This window comes from Ornithorhynchus anatinus, chromosome 20 (assembly GCF_004115215.2).
Source record: "Ornithorhynchus anatinus isolate Pmale09 chromosome 20, mOrnAna1.pri.v4, whole genome shotgun sequence".
Taxonomy (NCBI): domain Eukaryota; kingdom Metazoa; phylum Chordata; class Mammalia; order Monotremata; family Ornithorhynchidae; genus Ornithorhynchus; species Ornithorhynchus anatinus.
The window spans coordinates 11,021,022-11,040,715 of record NC_041747.1 but is presented as its reverse complement, the minus strand read 5'-3'; the positions used below and the strand labels follow the sequence as shown (position 1 = coordinate 11,040,715).

At 45.3% G+C, this 19,694-nt stretch overlaps 1 protein-coding gene across 1 annotated transcript in view; it reads left to right on the top strand.

Moving 5' to 3' along the window:
* Positions 1 to 16,895, top strand: part of COL4A1 (collagen type IV alpha 1 chain) — a 170,706-nt gene extending 153,811 nt beyond the window's left edge. The window contains exons 48-52 of the mRNA XM_029048048.2: positions 2,019 to 2,231; positions 3,457 to 3,634; positions 7,352 to 7,466; positions 11,723 to 11,895; positions 15,421 to 16,895. Coding sequence (XP_028903881.1) covers positions 2,019 to 2,231; positions 3,457 to 3,634; positions 7,352 to 7,466; positions 11,723 to 11,895; positions 15,421 to 15,502 — 761 coding nt within the window. The 3' untranslated portion in view covers positions 15,503 to 16,895. The remainder of the gene's footprint in view (positions 1 to 2,018; positions 2,232 to 3,456; positions 3,635 to 7,351; positions 7,467 to 11,722; positions 11,896 to 15,420) is intronic.
* The last annotated feature ends 2,799 nt before the right edge of the window (positions 16,896 to 19,694 follow it).

Genomic DNA, 19,694 nt, shown 5'->3' with positions numbered 1-19,694 from the left:
ATGAATGAGTTTTTTTTGACATCCAATCTTCTGTTGTTTCAAATTCAATGACCTGTTTCCCAGAACCCTGAATACTAGTGCGATACAATCACAGTACACCCTACAGCAGTTGAAATTCTGAACTCAATCCTGCTGCTTTTTTCTTAAGATCCGATTTCAAAGTAGAGAGGGAATGGAGAGGTCAGGCAAAGAGACTTAGCAAGTGCTTAAATTCTTGTTTTGAGAGTTGGAGAAACTTGATTTGTGCTCTTGAGGGAGAGGCATGACTGAAGGGTACTGTGTTGATGGGGTTACCAAGAACTAAAGATGCTATAAAGTCCAGGCAGACAGCAGTGTCGGGAACTCACTTTAAATAAGATTGGTTGGCTCACAACTGTCTACATTTGTCCACTACAGCTAAAAGGGGTCACTGATTTGATCTCCTTAACACCATCCAATACCCCTAACCTTTCCACCACACAGTCAGTGGTACTTACTGAGTACTTACTCTGTGCAGATCACTGTATTAAGTGTTGGAAAAATACTCTACAACATGTAATTTGTGTAGCCTAGTGGAAAGAGCGTGGGCTCAGGAGTCAGAGGACCTGGATTCTAATCCCAGCTTCACCATGTGTCTGCGGTGTGACCTTGGGCAACTCACTTCACTTCTGTCATCTGTTCCCTCATCTGTAAAATGGAGATTCAATCCTGTTCTCCCTCCTACTTAGACTGTGAATCCCATGATCAATCAATCAATGGTACTTATTGAGCACTTATGTGCAGAGCACAGTGCTAAGCACTTGGGAGAGTACATTATCTTGTCTGTAACCCAAGGCTTAGTACCGTGCTTGGCACATAGTAAACACTGAAAAAATACCACAATTATTACCTTAACACATGGCCTTCGGGTGTCTGTGGAGAGAAAGGTGGTAAGAAGCTAGGAGGAATGTACTATGGGAAGGGTGTGAAGGGCATGACTTTCCTGTCAAGAATCTGGGTCCTCCAGAGGCCCAAACTGACCCTGCCCACCTCAGGGACTCACTGGCCAATGATTCCACAGCGAAATGTGGCTGGATGAATATTCTCAAAGAGAAGGGGGACCTTTAATTAGTGGGAAATACCTACTGTTGTAACTCTCTATGGTGTCTTTGGTTCTGTACAATCACCTTCCCTCCCACGGCCCACCGGGCAAAAGGATCTTTTGTGTTCTGTCAGAAAATCGCTGCAGAGATTTCTGTAAAATTCCTACTCGATGATTGTAATTTCACGCTTGGTACTTCCTCCTCCTCCTCCTCAATGACATGGATGAAGCCCCTCCTGTATAATAATGTTGGTATTTGTTAAGCGCTTACTATGAGCCGAGCATTGTTCTAAGCGCTGGGGTGGATACAGGGTAATCAGGTTGTCCCACGTGAGGCTCACAGTTAATTCCTATTTTACAGATGAGGTAACTGAGGCACAGAGAAGTTAAGTGACTTGCCCACAGTCACACAGCTGACAAGTGGCAGAGCCGGGAGTCGAACTCATGACCTCTGACTCCGAAGCCCAGGCTCTTTCCACTGAACCACGCTGCTTCCCCGAATATGGTGTATGCCAGCACCATATTCCTCCCTTGAGAACACACACTAGAAGTGAAAAGCCTACCCCCTGCTACTAAGTAGCTCAGTCTACGGTGAAATGACACGGACGTATCCTTGAGTCCAAAATGGCCTAGTGGAAACAGAACAGGCCTGGGAGTCAGGGGACCTGGGTTCTAATCCCGACTCCGACACTTGCCCGCTGTGTGTCACTTAATTTCTCGGGGCCTCAGTCTCCTCCTCTGTCATATGAGGATTTCAGGATCAGTTCTCTCTCCTCCTTAGCCTGGAAGCAGAGTGTGGGACAGGGACCATATCTGAACCTGATTATCCTCTATCTTATCCGGAGCTTACTACAGTACTTGACGCAAAGTGAGCACTTAAAGCCACCATTAATATCATTCTGATGATGATCATCATCAACAGTAAGGGAAATAAACTGAATCCACTTCTTTTCTCCAGGCCCCAGAGGATTCACCGGCCCACCAGGTCCTGATGGACAACCGGGAGTTATGGGACCACCAGGGACCCCTTCGGTCGACCACGGCTTCCTTGTGACCAGGCACAGCCAAACAAAAGATGACCCTCAGTGCCCACCTGGAACCAAGATCATGTACAATGGCTACTCCTTGCTGTACGTTCAGGGCAACGAAAGGGCTCACGGTCAGGACTTGGGTAAGTGAGATTTCCACCGAAATCTGCCGGCCACCCGACAAACTCAGAACGAGCGCTTCTGGACACACGAGCATATCAGACGTTTCGCAAAGGGCCATCGTGGGTGGACTGGGAAACCCTTCGGGTTACAGTCAACTAGCCAAAGGCTTTTCCGAGTCAGTTACATAGCTTAGTGGAAAGAGGCCGGGCTTGGGAATCAGAGGCCATGAGTTTTAATCCCGGCTCTGCCATTTGTCAGTTGTGTGACTTTGGGCAAGTCACTTAACTTCTCTGTGCCTCAGTTACCCCATCTGCAAAATGGGGATTACAACTGTGAGCCCCATGTGGGACCACCTGATAACCTTGTATCTATCCCAGTGCTTAGAACAGTGCTTGGCACAGAGTAAGCGCTTAACAAATACCATCATTATTATTATTATTTCATTGGCTGCTGATTTTGCCTGCTAAAGGGCAGGGAACAGAGAAGTCAAGTTTGCCTCAGGCTTAGACTTTTGGGATGAAGTCAAACTGGGTCAGAAAGTTTACCAAAAGCAGCAGTAAAGTGTGAAGTGCATATTGCCCTAGTCTTCACCAGCCTCTATAGGCACCTACTTCATGAAATGTGCTAGAACGGAATTGACGGTACTAGGAGGAAATTTCAAGGAGTAAAATGCAAGGTCAAGAACTTTAAAATCTCTTGGGAGATAAATGTTGATAAGCTCTGTCAGATTCCCTAGGCAGTGTTAGTCATCATAAATGATGCTCTTGGATGGCTTCTGATTCTTAACCTCAAATATCGTGAAAGCATGTCCTTTGGGAGACTTAAAAATATCATTAGTCGACTGAGATCTCCTCCCCAAAAATGAACCTATAGCCCTTTGGGTCCTCAGAGTCACAGTGATGTGGGTTCTAATGCCAGCTCCATCATTTGTCTGCTGGCTGACCTTGAGCATGTCACTTCACTGGCCTCGGTTACCTCATCTGTAAAATGAGGATTAAGACTGTGAGGCGCATGTGGAACATGGACTGTGTCCAACTTAATTAGCTTGTATCTACCCGGCACTGAGAACAGCACTTGGGCACATAGTAAACACTTAGCAAGTACCGTAATTATTATTATTATTACTGTTAATTGACCTTTTGGCCTCAAAGTGAGGAAGGGCACACAAGACTGTCCAACTGTTTACGTCCCTTTCTTTTCTTCCCCCCAAAACATCACGTGCTGTGTTTTTCCTCAACTTTTCAGGTACAGCCGGAAGTTGTCTACGCAAGTTTAGCACTATGCCTTTCCTGTTCTGCAATATCAATAACGTGTGCAACTTTGCATCGAGAAACGATTATTCCTATTGGCTGTCAACCCCGGAGCCCATGCCGATGTCTATGGCGCCCATCTCCGGGGACAACATCAGGCCGTTTATCAGTAGGTGAGTCGTGCCTGGATGACACTGAAGCCGCCGAGGCAGAACCTGGAGCAAAGTCTCTATGACCTTAGGGAAGGAGGGAGGGAGCATTTTCCTCTGCGGAAGTCACACTGTGCTGCTGATATTCCATATATTTCAGGGGATTTTGTCGGGGTTTAGGGGTAGAAACGGAGAATTCGATGGAGTAGGTAGAAACGATCCCTGCCCATGAGGAGTTGGGATTGGAAAATAGAAGACTAGGGAATGGCTGAGAGGTCCAGGCGGTCTCTAAGCAGAAGGCTGCTAAGACAGTCCTTGCGTTTTGGAAATAAAAGTCACAGCTCCACAGATAACATTTTTCTCAGCAGCTCTGATTCATGAGTCTTCCCTGTGTTTTGAAGCATTCTGGCACACCTGATAGAAAAGCTGTTAGGCCCTAAGAAATCACTTCAAGCTTTTCCTTACTTTCATTGCTAGTTGAAAAGATCTATTTATGCACCGATCGATAACAGCAGCTGCTACTGCCACAGCACAAAATAAAAACCACAGTAAGCTATGGTTTTGTTGGATGGACAGAAGTTCCAGGTGAATCCGTTACTTTAAGTTCCGGAACATAAGCCCTTAACTGTTAGTGTCCTTTCTCCTATGGGTTTTTCAGGCTATGGGATGTTGGGATGTTTTTCATTGAGTTTCACTGGTCTTCCCGTGAGCTCTGTTTCTGTTCTGCCTTCCACAGCTCTCGGGGCTTGTGTATGTGTCCAGATGACCATATGTGATCAATTCCTTCTGGGGTTTCAAATGACAGAGCCCAAATGTTCCCCGCAAAAAAGGATTTGGCCCAAACACACATAGGAACGCCTAGGAGAGCTTGATAGAGTGATTTAGGAAAATCCCCTCTGGAGACTAGGAGATGCGTCCCCCTCTTTGTTTCTGAATGCGATGTTAGCTTCTGTATCTCTGCCGTCCCCATCTGCTTCTCCCTGTCCGTTTGTGCATTTCAGTATTTGTGACTGTGTTTTGTTAAGTCTGTGTCTCTCTGGTCTTTTCTTTTAGTCTCCAGCTCTCTCTGTCTCTTCCTTCTAGTGGCTGTTTTCATCTGATTTTGTGTGAGTCTTTATCTCCCTCCTGTGTGTCTGTGTGCTCATGGATGTCTTGTGTGTACATAGGCATGCCTGAGTGTACATAAGATATTGCCTGAGTTCTCCATGTTTTTTTATCATCAATGATATTTATTGAGCACTTCCTATGGGAAGAGCACTGTACTAAGTGATTGGGAGAGTACAATACGACAAATCTCACAGAGAAGCAGCAAGGCGTTGTGGATAGCACACAGGCCTGGGAATCAGAAGGTCGTGGGTTCTAGTCCCTGCTCCGCCACTTGCCTGCTGTGGGACTTTGGCGAGTCACTTGACTTCTCTATGCCTCATTTACCTCATCTGTAAAATGGGGATTGAGGCTTGGAGCCCCATGTGGGACAGGAACTGTGTCCAATCTGACTTGCTTGTATCCACCCCAGTACTTAGTACGGTGCCTGGCACATAGTAAGTGATTTAAAAATACCACAATTATTATTATTATTAATAATAAGACTACCCCTCCAGACTGTAAACCCGTTGTGGGCAGGGAAGAGGTCTACCAACTCCAATACATCGTACTCCCCCAAGTGCTTTGTACAGTGCTCCGCACATAGTAAGTGCTCAAAAAACACAACTGATTGATTTCTTCTCCTTGCCATCCTGTCCCATCCCTGGGGCCCGTAGCTACCCCATGTAACCGTCAGTCCCATCCGAAGGCCCTGAGCCTGGCACAGACAGATGGCAGCAGCTGCAAAGGGCCAATTTCAGAAACAATCATTTTTTCACCAAACCTCTCCACTCATCTATCTGCATTTGGGCAAACACTATTGAGACACACACACCCCCTCTGAAAACCAATCATTAATTTGAGTTTTCCATCTTCCCGGCCTCCATTTTCATGCAAATAGCAAGGCACAACAAAGTGGAATTATTAACCCCATTTATAATCCTTTATCAGCACTGTTAAGGTTCTTTTCATCCTGAGGCTTGAATGCCTTTTTGCTCCCCCTCCTACTTGCAGTGATGACTTTTTTCCCCTTATGTTCTTAATGAGCGGGACCTCCCCCTTTTCCCCAGCTGAGAAGAGTGTTCTCTAAGTGCAGGATCCTGGGGTTGGGATGGTTGTCAGGGTCACGGATGCTTTGTGTAGTTATTTGCTCCTGGGTGTAATTGGGGCTAGTGGCCCGTGCACCTCTTAGTGAGTGAGCCATCTAGGCCTTGCCTCAGCACTAAGGTTCTGCTGAGTGACCTTCCAGGACCTGGAGACAGGTTGTCCTGGTGGGACACCTCAATCCACCCAATCAGCCTGGGGGGAGGCAGAAAATAATAGCCACTATCTCCCCACCCCCAGGGAACCATTTAGCTTTTCCTCTTCTCTGAGGATATTTGCATTCAAACTAATATGAAATCAAGTTCCCCCACTCTTCCCCTCCTTCTTATTTTTTGTGAGGGTTTTTTTGTTATTTAAACGCTTACTATGTGCCAGGCTTAGAAGAATACTTAACCAATACCATAATTATTAATTATTATTACTGAGGTACGAAAAAGGTCATCAGGTTGGGACAGTCCCTATCCCAAATGAGGTTCACAATTTTAATCCCCATTTTACAAAGGGAACTGAGGCCCAGGGAAGTGAAGTCACTTGCCCACGGCTACCCAGCAGACAAGTGGCAGAGCCAGGATTAGAACCCATGTCCTCCCGACTCCCAGGTCCGTGCTCTAGCCACTAGGCCACGCTGCTTCTTTGTGTTGTCCCATGTATCTATCCATCTGGCCCTCTGCCTCTCCAGCCATGGGAGCAGAACAGAGAGGTCTCGTTGCCTCTGCTAGAAAGGCAAAACTGAAAAACAGAAGTCACTACTGCATATGCTCAGTTCAGGTCACAGAAAACTTCCACCTTTTAGCCTATCCCATTTCTCTATGTGGAGCAAGGTATAGACTGTAAGCTCACTGTGGGCAAGGAATGTGTCTATTGTTATATTGTTCTCTGCCAAGCGCTTAGTACAGTGTTCTGAACACAGTAGGTGCTCAATAAATACGATTGAATGAATAACCCTGGTGCAATGGGCCCAGTTTTCTCCATAAACAGATAAAGGATTAGCAGATGAATAAATCCAGTCAGTCAACAGCATTTACTGAGTGCTTACTGTAGGCACCATACTAAACTAAGTACTTGGAAGACTACAAAAGAGTTATAATCAATAGTATTTCTTGAGTGCTTGCTGTGGGCAGGGTTCTGAACTAAGTGCTTGGAAGAGTACAACAGAGCTGTAATCAATCATTCCAACAATCAGTGATATTTATAGAGTGCCTGCTGTGGGCTGAACACTGTACTAAGCGCTTGGGAGAGTACAGTGGAGTTCTTATTGGTCAATGATATTGAGTGCTTGCTGGAGGCAGAGCACTGTACTAAACTATTGGGAGAATACAACAGAGTTAGCATCAATCTATTTCTTGAGCACCTGCTATGGACAAAGCACTGTATTAAGTATTTGGGAGAGTACAACAGAGTTTGTATCAATCAATATCTATTGAAGTCTTGCTGTGGACAGAGCAGTGTACTAAGTGCTTGGGAGAGGACTCCTGCTTTATCATACAGTTGCATTTCCGTCTCGTTCTCCAGAAAGCCAGATATACTAAGTGCCCGTGTTCTCTGTCCTTACAGGTGTGTAGTGTGTGAAGCACCTGCTATGGTCATGGCAGTGCACAGCCAAACAATTCAAATCCCGCCGTGTCCCAGTGGATGGTTATCGCTCTGGATTGGCTACTCCTTCGTTATGGTGAGTTTTTCTGGGATCAGAGGAGACTGAAGAAGCAGCACGGCCTAGTGGATAGAGCCCGGGCCTGGGAGTAAGGAGGACCTGGATCTGAATCCCATATTTGCCCCTTTTCTACTTTGTTACCTTGGGCAAGTTACTTCACTTCTCTGGGCCTCAGTTACTTCATCTGGAAAATGGGGATTGAGACTGTGAGCCCTATGTGGGACAGGGACTGTGTCCAACCCGATTACCTTGTATCTACCCCAGCACTTAGTACAGTGTGTAGCATATAGTAAGAGTTTAAGAAATACCATAAAAAAAAAACGGGCTCAGGATGAGTGATTTTGCAGGTGGTGCAGCTCAGAGCTTTATGGATAAATTGCTTTTTAGAACCTCAAGCAGAAGTGGCCATTTTCCACATGAATTAGGATTTTAGAACTGCTGCCTTTCATCCTTCATTCACTTTCCAGGCTCTTTCCTACAAAACCAATTGCAGCCCCAGGTTTTCACTGGATCTCTTGTTCCCTTTATGTTTGTGTGTGTGTGATTGCATAGGCATATACACACATACATAGATCCAAATGTAGATTCCATTCATTGTCATATTTTTTTGATCGCTTACTGTGTGCAAAGAACTGTACTGAGCACTTGAGGCAGCCTCATTGGCCAGGTCCAGCAGTCTCACCTGCCCTCTGTGGGATGGAAAGCTGAAGTTAAGAAGTGTGGCAAGGAATGTCTCTCTTCACTGCTTTATTGTTCTTTCCAGGCGCTTAGTACAGTGCTCTGCACACAGTAAGTGCTCAATAAATACGATTGAATGAATACGTGCATGTACCCATATCACCACCCCTGACACACACTCACTTATATGTACATATCTAAAGGTAGACGCAATCAATTAATGGCATTTATTGAGCGCTTACTATGAGCAGGGCACTGCACTAAGCATTTAGGAGAGAACGATGCAACAGAATTAGCAGACACGTTTCCTGCCCATAAGGAGGCCACAGATAGACACTCAAATGTTCACATATCCCCTACCTTAAAAAGTGTTATTGTAAAACTGATTGAGCACTTACTAAGTGCTAAATCCTGGTTTACGCCCTGGGCAAGTACAAGATAAGCCTTTAAGACATAGTCTCTGACCCACAGTCTGAGTCAGGAGAAGAGACACACAGAATAAGAATAAATTACAAACAACATTAAGAGCCAATTATACATATATATACACACACACACACCTATATATATATACACACCTATATATATATAAAGGAATATACACGTATGTATATATCCATATATATATATATATATATGTGGATATATAGACATATTCTATTTACATACATATACATTCTAAATTACATACCATATAACACACACACACACACTTCTACCCATATATCTTACTAAGGAGCTTCATTTGACCCATCTGCTTAAAAGGTCACCTGACGGTAGAGTCGGAATTTTCTGCAGGGTTATTTAGGATTTTGCTAATTGTCATCTGAGGGCTCATGATGCGCAATATTTGCTCAGGTTTTGCTAGCTGAGCTTTGATGATCACTAAACATCACATCTCCTCTGGCAGGCACCAAAATGCTGCTACCACAAATCACAGGGAAATTATCCTAGCTGAAATGTTCCTTCCTACTGCCTTACGATGATGATGATGGTAATAATAATAAGTGATGTTAGTTAAGCACTTACACTGTGCCAAACCCTGGAGTGGGTAGAGTACAACCAGATTAAATACCGTTCCTGACCCATGTGGGGCTCACAGTCTAAGAGGGAGAGAGGACAGGTTTTGAATCCCCATTTGTGCAGATGAGGAAACGGAGGCCCAGAGAAGTTAAATGACTTGCCCGTGGTCACACACAATTGCCCCGTCCCACCAGCCTTTGGTTGGATGGGGAGAAAAGGCCTCTTAAGTAATCATTATCTCTTTACATTGCGCATAATCCTAGAAGCACAAGACCCTTCCTCTTATCTGCCAAGATGAATAAGTAAATAAGGGCTAAATCTCTCCGGGAAGGCTGGTGTCAATAAGGTTTCCTCAAACTAGGCTAAAGTGAGAATCCTATATCTTATCCTTTCCAGGATAAGAACGCTTTCACTGATGATCTTCCCTTGCAAAAAAAAAAAAACCACCAGCTACCATTTCTCCATTCTAAAGGCTGACACACTTAAAGCCCTGCCGAGAATTGAAATCAAGGTTGTTTGGTTGGAAACAGTCGGTGTAGGAATTTACAGTTTAGGGGTTAGAAATGAATAACGAAAGTGTATAATTTTCACTGAAGGATGGAGATTGCACTTTCATTCCAGAGCCATAATGAAGGCTGATGGAATCTGCATTAGTCCGAGCCCATTTTAGCTTGGTGGATAGAGGTGAAAGGAAATGAAGAAAAGGATCTTTTTTTTCTTTCCATCCCCTGTGCTCTTTTATCTACACAAAAGGCCTCGGAACCCGATTTCCAAAAGTTGTCAGAATCAAAAGCGCAGAGAGCATAATGATGTTCGGAAGAAGAGGGGACGCCTAAATACCTGTCAGCCACCTTCCTTTATCACGGTGTTAGCAGCAGTTTAAGAACCAACCGCGACTGTTTTTGTGAAATTTGTTAGAGGCCCCAGGGCCTGTGGAGTTGATCCACAAGGGAGAAAAGCCAGTGTGAGCGGGGCCCTGGTTATGTCCGGTTCAGACTGCAAAATGCGAGGCTCATTTGACAAAGTCAAGTCGCTTTTTCCTCTGCCCACTGAAAGAGTTTGAATGGATAATACATGAAATGTGCAAAGAGATATTTTTGTACTAAAATACCAGCCTGGCCGGGTAGGGTGGATGACAGAGTTAGAAGTGGACTCAGATCCACCACCTCAAAGCGGGGTATTTTCATAAAGCCAGACCCCTGGTCAGAGCCCCCAGGGGGACAGGATTTTTAAAAAAAACCCGTATGAAATGGGAACATTACTTTTCTGGAGAAAAGAAAACCGAGGGTGGGTGGAGGAGGAAGCTTCTCTGACACCAGCTTTAATCATCTGACAATCTGGGCACTGAAGAACAGCTTGCGAACAGTGGGGGCTTTAGCGCTCGACACCTTGGCAAACTTCTATTTTTAGTGAAATGCCGGCAAAACTTTCTGAGGGCCCAGAGCAGATGGGATGAGGCTGCTGAGGTTGCAACAGAAAGACCTATCTCTAATTAAACTAGCTTTCTTGGAAAGTAGGTGGGTCAACGATGACCCATGTCAAGTGGTTTTCCAAGCTCGCACCCTTAAGACCCTTGAAGCAGCGTGGACTGGTGGCCCAATTTACAGATGAGGTAACTGAGGCCCAGTGAAGTGGCTTGTCCAGAGTCACCCAGCAGACAAGTGGAGCCGGGATTAGAACACAGGTCCTTCAGACTCCCAGGCCCGTGCTCTATCCACGAGGCCGGGATCTGGAGTTGCCTACCCGAGGTCCTTTCCCTCCCTTGCTATGGGCGTAGGCCCCATGGCAGGGCAACCTCACCAGTCCACATGAGCCTGGACAAAATAGCAGGGATCCGCATTTGCCTCCCATCCGCCTGGCCAAGTGGGTAGAGCACAGGCTTGGGAGTCAGGTCATGAGTTCTAATTCCGGCTCTGCCACTTGTCAGTCATGTGACTTTGGGCAAGTCACTTAACTTCTCTGTGCCTCAGTTCCCTCATCTGTAAAATGGGGATGAAGACTGTGAGCCCCACATGTGACAACCTGATCACCTTGTATCCCCCCACAGCACTTAGAACAGTGCTTGGCACATAGTAAGGGCTTAACAAATACCATCATCATCATCAGGCACCACACAAAGCACTGGGTTAGCTACCCACTAATCAGGTTGGACATGGTCCGTGTCCCACATGGGGCTCACAGTCTTAATCCCCATTTACAGATGAGGTCACTGAGCCCCAAAGAAGGTAAGTAATAACAATGATAGTATTTAAGCGTTCAATATGTGATAAGCACAGGGGTAGATACAAGGTAGTCCGGCTGGACCCAATCCCTGTCCCATATGGGGCTCAGTCTTAATGCCCATTTTCCAGAGGATGTAACAGGCACAGAGAAATGAAATGACTTGCCCGAGGTCACTCAGCAGAGAAGCGGTGGAGCTGGGATTAAAACCCAGATCCTTCTGACGCCTGGGCTCTATCCACTAGGCTACAATCCTCTGCCCCTTTGTTCCGAGGCTCCCTCACAGAACCAGTCTGCCTCCCCCACTGAGATACTGGGCCACCTGGGACTGACCGTTGTCCTCCATCTTCCAGCACACCAGCGCAGGGGCTGAGGGCTCCGGCCAAGCCCTGGCTTCCCCGGGTTCCTGTCTGGAGGAGTTCCGCAGCGCGCCGTTCATCGAGTGCCACGGGCGGGGAACCTGTAATTACTACGCCAACGCCTACAGCTTCTGGCTCGCGACCATAGAACGGCATGAGATGTTCAAGTAAGTGGGACTAAAACTGGTTTTAACCGTTTGTCCGGGGAGATCTCAAGGCAGTGTTTCAAAAGCAACTTCTGAGTAGACAGGGCTACTTCTTAATGATGATTATGGTACTTGTTAAATGCTTACAATGTGCCAAGCACCGTTCTAAGTAAGCACCAGGGCAGATAAAAGTTAATCAGGTTGGACGCAGTCCCTGTCCCACGTGGGGCTCATACTCTGAATCCTCATTTTAAAGATGAGGGATCTGAGGCCCAGAGAAGCAAAGTGACTTGCCCAGGGCCACGCATCAGACATGTGGAGCCGGGATTAGAACCCATGTCTTTCTGACTCCCAGGACCGTGCTCTCTCCACAAGGCCACTGCTCCTTCTTCATTTGGGTGAAATGAATATTCGAGATTGTTGAGCCCTGATAGCTCAGGGTCTGCCCTGAGGACTCCTATTCCTAGCTCTCTTCCAGGTGGACTTCCCCCTACCATGTACTGAATGATTACCTTTAGGATGAGCCTACAGATACTTCATTTCCATCAATCAATGGTTTTTATTGAGCGCTTCCTGTAGGCAGAGCACAGTACTGAGCGCTTGGAAGAGTACAATACAACAACATTGTAGACCTGTTCCTTGCCCACAACAAGCTTACAGTCTAAAGCCTTCAAAGATGCCTATTTAAAAACCAAACAAGAGAAAGCTTGTGCCATGAATTTTCTTAGCTTACATAAAGATTTGCTTTAAATACCCGGGCCTTGGAGTCTGCTTCGATTCTTTAGCATGCCTGTGTTGCTTAGCAATAGGCACTTCAGAGGTGTAACATGGGTTTTCGTGAAAAATCTGGCCCTTGGTTGATATTAGCAATAGTTACATTTTTAGTACCGAAATCTCACTTCTGCCTACTGTTGTAATTAGTCCTCACTGAGCTCTTCATTATAATTCATTTGCGGGCCAACTCAGTCCCCGCTGGACATAAGAAAACTGTAATCCTTGGTCGAGCACCAGCTACAAAAGGCAGGCAGGGCAGACTCTGAGAGGGCGCAAACAATTACCTGCAGTTCACCCTTGAAATGAAACAACTCTTCTACCTTGGAAGTACCTCTTAAGTACCCCTCCCAGAACCTCTAGACCATAAACTTGTTGAGGGCAGGAAATGTGTCTGTTTATTGTTGTATTGTACTCTCCCGAGTGCTTAGTACAGTGCCCTGCACACAGAATCTCAAGAACCTCCAATGGTTGTCCTTCCACCTCCGCATCAAAGAGAAACTTCTCCCCATTGGCTTTAAAGCATTCCATCACCTTGCCCCCTCCTACCTCACCTCGCTACTCTCCTAATCCAACCCAGCCCTCACACTTCACTCTTCTAATGCCAACCTTCTCACTGTACCCATCTCACCACCGAACTTTTGCCCACATCCTGCCTGCCTCTGGCCTGGAACACCCTCCCTTCTCATATATGACAATGACTCTCCCCTGCTTCAAAGCCTTATTGAAGGCACATCTCCTCCAAGAGGCCTTCCCTGACTAAGCCCTCATTTCCTCTTCTTCCTCTCCCTTCTGCATCACCCTGACTTGCTCCCCTTATTCACCATCCCACCCCACCGCCCAGCCCCACAGTATTTATGTCCATTTCTGTAATTTATTTATTTATATTAACATCTGTCTCCCCCTCTAGACTACAAGCTCGCTTTGGGCAGGGAATGTAACTGTTATATTGTGTTGTGCTCTCCCAAGCTCTTAGTACAGTGCTCTGCACAAAGCAACCACTCAAATATGACTGATTGATTGGGGAAGACCAGACATAGAACTCCATCAATTTGTTGGACTTCTTTTCGGTCCCAGGGCTTCCTGCCACAGCTACTGAAAGCTATTATGGAGGTTTCAAAATTACTGCCCCCAATTTTCTGTAATACCCTACAGAAACAGTGGTTAGTCATGGTGTTTATTAAACACTTACTAAGGCAAGAAGCAGCGTGGTATAGTGGATACAGCATGGGCTTGGGAGTCAGAAGGTTATGAGTTCTAATCCCATCTCTGCAACTTGTCTGCTGTGTGACCTACGGCAAGTTACTTCACTTCTCTGAAACTCAGTTCCCTCATCTGTAAAATGGGGATTAAGACCGTGAGCCTCATGTAGGACAGGGACTGTCCAACCCAATTTGCTTGTCTCCACCCCAACACTTAGTATAGTGCCTGGCACATAGTAAGTGCTTAACAAATACATTATTATTATTATTATTATTATTAATAAACACAGCACCAAGTCCTAAGGAAGATACACGGTATTTGGATCAGACACAGTCCCTGACCCTCTTAGAGCAAGCAGTCTAAGAGGTGAGCAAGTATTTTATCTCTACTTCCCAGATGGGGAAACTGAGACCCAAAGAGTTTAAGGGACTTGCCCCGGAGCCTAGTGGCAGAGCTGGAACTGGGCCCTGGATCTCCTCCTCCTGCTCCCACACTCTTTCCAGTGCTCTGCACATTTTAGAACATGTATGTCTCCTCTGAACCCTTTATTGAGATGGCAGAGCTAAAAGCAGTTTTTAAATCAGACCACGGACATCCTCCTTAGAGTCACAGGCTGACACGTACTTTGTTGGGATTTGGCTTCCCTGAGCCTATGACACTCTTCTGGAATGACTATAAATTAGGAGATCTGGCTTTGGAGAACTAATAGTTGGATGAGAAGCAGCATGGCATAGCGGATAGAACCCGTTGCTGGGAGTCAGAAGGTCATAGGTTTATTCCCACCTCCACCACTTATCTGTGTGACCTTGGGCAAATCACTTCATTTCTCTGTTCCCCAGTTACCTCATCTGTAAAATGGGGATTGAGTCTGTGAGCCCCTCATGGGACAAGGACTGTGTCCAACCCAATCTGCTTGTATCTACCCCAGTGCTTAGCAGAGTGCCTGGCACATAGTAAGTGCTTAAATACCTCAATCATTATCATTATGTCTTTGAAAAGAAACAGAGCCACTAGGTTGCATTACAGGGATCAATCAATTGTATTTATTGAGTGCCTACTCTATGCAGAGCACTGTACTGAGTGTTTGGGATGAGCACAGAGCTTAATGTACATATCCGTAAACTATTTTGTATGGCATTTGTTGAGCGCTTACTATGCGCCATGTACTGTACTAGGCGCTGGGGTAGATAAAAGATAATCAGGTAGGATACAGTCTCTGTCCTATATGAGGCTGACGGCCTCACTCTCCATTTAACAGATGAGGTGACTGAGCCCCAGAGAAGTGAAGCGACTTGTCCAAGGTCACAGAGCAGACAAGAGGCGGAGCTAGGATTAGAACTCAGGTCCTGTGACTCCCGGGCCCATGCTAGGCCCGTGGGAGTTTAGTTTACACTAGAGTATGAACTAGTTGTGGGCAGGGAATGTGTCTCTCAGCTCCGTTGCACTGCATCCTCCCAAGCAGGCACACAGTAAGCACTCAATAAATACCATCGATGATGACTACCCTCACTGCGGATGGTCACACGCGTCACCGATAACCTGTTTGTTTTTTTTCGGCCGGTTCGTTCACAGGAAGCCGACTCCTTCCACCTTGAAAGCGGGAGAACTGCGGACTCACGTTAGCCGCTGTCAAGTCTGTATGAGAAAACCCTGAGGACTTCTGACTTTCAGCTAACGTCACAATATGGTGCTATCTGTTTTAACAGCAATGAACCCTAGAAATATAGCCTATGTACCTCACTGTTGTCGAATATGAAAACAGTAAAGTGCCTTATAGAAATCTGCATAACTAACACCCCACCGCCCCCCTGCTTTTACTGGCCCTCTCTCCTTGCTGAAGAAAAGAGACAACCAAGATAAGCTTCAAATCTTGACATACCAAATGGCGCTTTTGAGCAAAAAGGATATCTAGAAAATGCACTGATCGTTGAACAAGGCGAGAGCTCAGTCAGAAAACTCAAAGGTGCTAGGAGGTGTACAGTGCCTTAGATACTGTTTGACCTTCCCACCCCAGCTGTGTCATTTTCGTATTCTATTTGGATTCAGTTTTTCCTCCCCGGAGATTAATTGTCTGTTTTTACCCATCTTCTTGGAGTTTCAAATTTTTGCGGATTCCTCGTTATGTACGTATTGTTTTTGTACAGAGTAACCCGAATGTAAAGAAAAGTTTGGGGAGCGTCAAGTGGAGTTAAAAACTAAACAGTCCTATCTTCCAAACCATATGGGTAAACTACGTCTTTCTGCTGTGTGTGGTACTATGCATCTTCTCCTACAGAAAAACACAATTTTCCTGTGGAATAACGTGGTCCAAAAGTGGTCAGAAAAAGATATATATTATATATATATATATTAGTAATTTATATAGATATCAGCAATTAGGCAAATCAAGTTTAGTTCCACTATTAAAATGAAGCTTACATTCGTTTTCCTCTTTTTAAAAAATCCATTGTCTTCTGAGTTACATGTCAACTGAAACCAAAGGATTTCGGGTGACCCAGTGGTCTTTACACAGGTCACTTCACTACCCAAATGACTGCTGCCAAAGAGAAACAAATCCAGGTTCATGGCTATTCGTGTTTATTATAGTAAACCATGTACTTTGAGCTTACTGTTTTTATTCTGTATTTAATAATTTCAGGGTCTTAAACACTAATCACACACTGAATGACTTGACTTTCAAAGTTGAACAGGCCTGACTTGTTAATATTCCTCATTGTGTGGCGAGGTTGCGTCAGTATTCTCATTTAAGCCTCTCGGGCCTCACTTTCTGGCCCTCAACCCCTTGATGTTTTGGATGGGGCTGATCTAGGCCGAGGGTGACAACCACAGAAAAATGCCAGAAGATTTTTAACGAGGACTAAGGCCTTTTGTGTAATTTCTTAAAATGTGTATTTCTTAAAAATTAAAATTCGTAATAAAACTATTTGTGTAAAAAAAAAACACCTCTTATTAATTTGTGACCGGTGTGGATCCAGAATCGTTGAATGCCTATTACTGCGTAAGCATCTAATAAATGCACAAGCTTAATGCAATTTAGGTCATTTTTATTCTGCATGGCTTCCAAATACTTTCTGTATTTTAGATGGGGGGGGGGTTAAAAAAAAATCACTGGAAATACACGTGATGGAAACATTTCATCAGAGAAATGGCCTTGGGGGATCTGAGTTGCTGATCAAGTTTGGCCCAGTCTATTTGTAAAAATAAACTCACCCAGAGGTAATAACCCTGTAACAATCAATCAATCAAGGTATTTATTGAGCGCTTACAAAGACTGTGGGCAGGGAACGGGTCAGGGAATGGGTCTTCTAACTCTGTTTTACTGTCCTCTCCCAAGCACTTAGTACAGTGCTCTGCCCACAGTAAGTGCTGGATTTTAAAAAAACAGTGATTGACTGATAACTGCTAAGTGCTTAGCACTGTACTAAACCCAGGCTTTAGATCTGAATTTTAAACTAATGTGGGGAGAAAACTCAATTCGTTAATAGAAATGTCTAACATACTGATGGATGGATTAAGGCTCAGTGGAAAGAGCACAGGCTTGGGAGTCAGAGGTCATGGGTTTGAATCCTGACTCTGCCACTTGTCAGCTGTGTGACTGTGGGCAAGTCACTTCACTGGGCCTCAGTTACCTCATCTGTAAAATGGGGATTAAGACGGTGAGCCTCACGTGGGACAACCTGATTACCCTGTATCTACCCCAGAGCTTACATCAGTGCTCTGCACATAGTAAGCACTTAAATACCAACATTATTATTATTTGATTTCCCCTCTAAACTGTAAGCTCGTTATGGGCAGGGAACATTTCTCCCAACTCTGTTATACTGTACTCTCCCAAGCAGTTAGTGCCGGGCTCAGCATACAGTAAGCACTCAATAAATACCACTGATTGTTGTTTATCTTTGTGCTGTGGGGCAGGGCTGAGAATCCAAGTCCCTTTCCTTTTCTCCTCTAACTCTGAGAGTTTTTTCCAGTCTTTATATTGGTAGTTCTTCAGCCCATTTCCCTACTTGCAACTTTTAAAGGTATAAGAAATATCTCATCTGGGTCTATGGCAGACAGTTCCCTCCTCCTCCTCCTCCTCCTCCTCTCCCCAGTCCCTGGTCCTCTATTTGCCATCTTGATCTGGACTTTTGCAGATCCCAACCAGACCCAGTGGTCTATTGGAAAGAGTCTGGGCCTGAGAGTCAGAGGACCTGGATTCTCACCCCGGCTCCATTACTTGTCTGCTCTGCCACCTTGGGCAAGTCACTTTGCTTCTCTGTACCTCAGTTCTCTCATCGGTAAAATGGCGTTAAGATTGTAAGCCCCATGTGGGTTGGGGACTGTGTCCAACCTGATTAGCATGTATCTACCCCAGTGCTTAGTACAGTGCCCGGCACAGGATAAGCATTTAACAAATACCATTAAAACAAATAGAACCGGGGTTGGGAGTAGTGACAAATTGTTGTATTATATACTGGGGATTGTATTGTTGCATTGTACTCTCCCAAGCGCTTAGATCTGCACGCAGCATTCAATAAACACAACTGAAGGAAAAAAATTGCCCAATGGACTCTAAAGGCCCCCACCTGGAACAACACATTTTGAAGAAGAAAAGTGGAGGTGGCAGTTGATCTGGTGGAACAACAACAAAAAAACCCTACAAACTTTTCTACTAGTTATATAAGTTCCTGTAGAAAAATGTCTGTGTTACAGTTTGTACCGTGTGAATCCATCTGAGTCACTGCAACACAATAACCGACATGGTGGGATTCTTTGTGAGATCGTGGTCGCCTGGAGGACATAAGACAGATGCTCTTATTTTTAATATCGAGTGGTGGGAGGGAAATGTTGAGTCAATCTGGTTTGTGATCCTGCCGGGAGACGGGATCTATGGTTAATTCCACGTGTGTATTCTCTCCCAGCGCTTAGTACGGTGCTCTATGCTCAGTAAGCACTTATTAAATACCATTACTACTGCAAAAATGAAAGTAAAGATCGATAAATACGGGTTGTGACGGAAATCATCGGGGCGGGGGGGTTATGGCATTTGTTAAGCACCTACTATGTGCCAAGCACTGTACTAAGTACTGGGGTAGATACAGGATAATTGGGTTGGATACCATCCCTATCTCACATGTTGGTCACAGTCGTAATCCCCATTTTACAGATGAGGCACAGAGAAATTGAGTGATTTCCCCAAGGTCACAGAGCAGACAAGGGGTAGAGCTGGGATTAGAACCCAGATCCTTCTGAATCTCAGGCCTGGGCTTTATCCACTAGGCTACGCCGCTTCTCACTATCTTGTCGGGCCCCAGCAACCTCATCGAATGCTGAAAGGGGGCTGAGCTTGGTAAACTTTAAGGTGAGTTCTTGTCATCGAGGTATTTTCATAATTCAATTATTCAATGGCATTTTTTAATTGTATTTGTTAAGCACTTACCATACACTAGGCACTGTACCTAAGTGCCGGGGTAGATACAAGCTAATCAAGTTGGTCACAGTCTCTGTCTCACATGGGACTCACAGTCTTAATCCCCATTTTACAGATGAGGGAACTGAGGCCCAGAAAACTGAAGTGACTTGCTCAAGGCCACGCAGCCTACAAGGGGTAGCGCCAGGATTAGAACCCAGGTCCGCTGACTCCTGGTCTGGGCTTTTCCACTAGGCTACTGTATTTCCTCCTGTGTTCAGGACATCTCTATCTGAATGTCCCGCCAATACCTCAAACTAAACATGTCCAAAAGAGAATTCCTTATCTTCTGCCCTATTCTCCCCACGCTTATCCATCACTTGTAAAACAATACCTACCACCATCCACCCCATCTCACAAGCCCCATAAGCTCAACACCGTCCTCTACTTATCT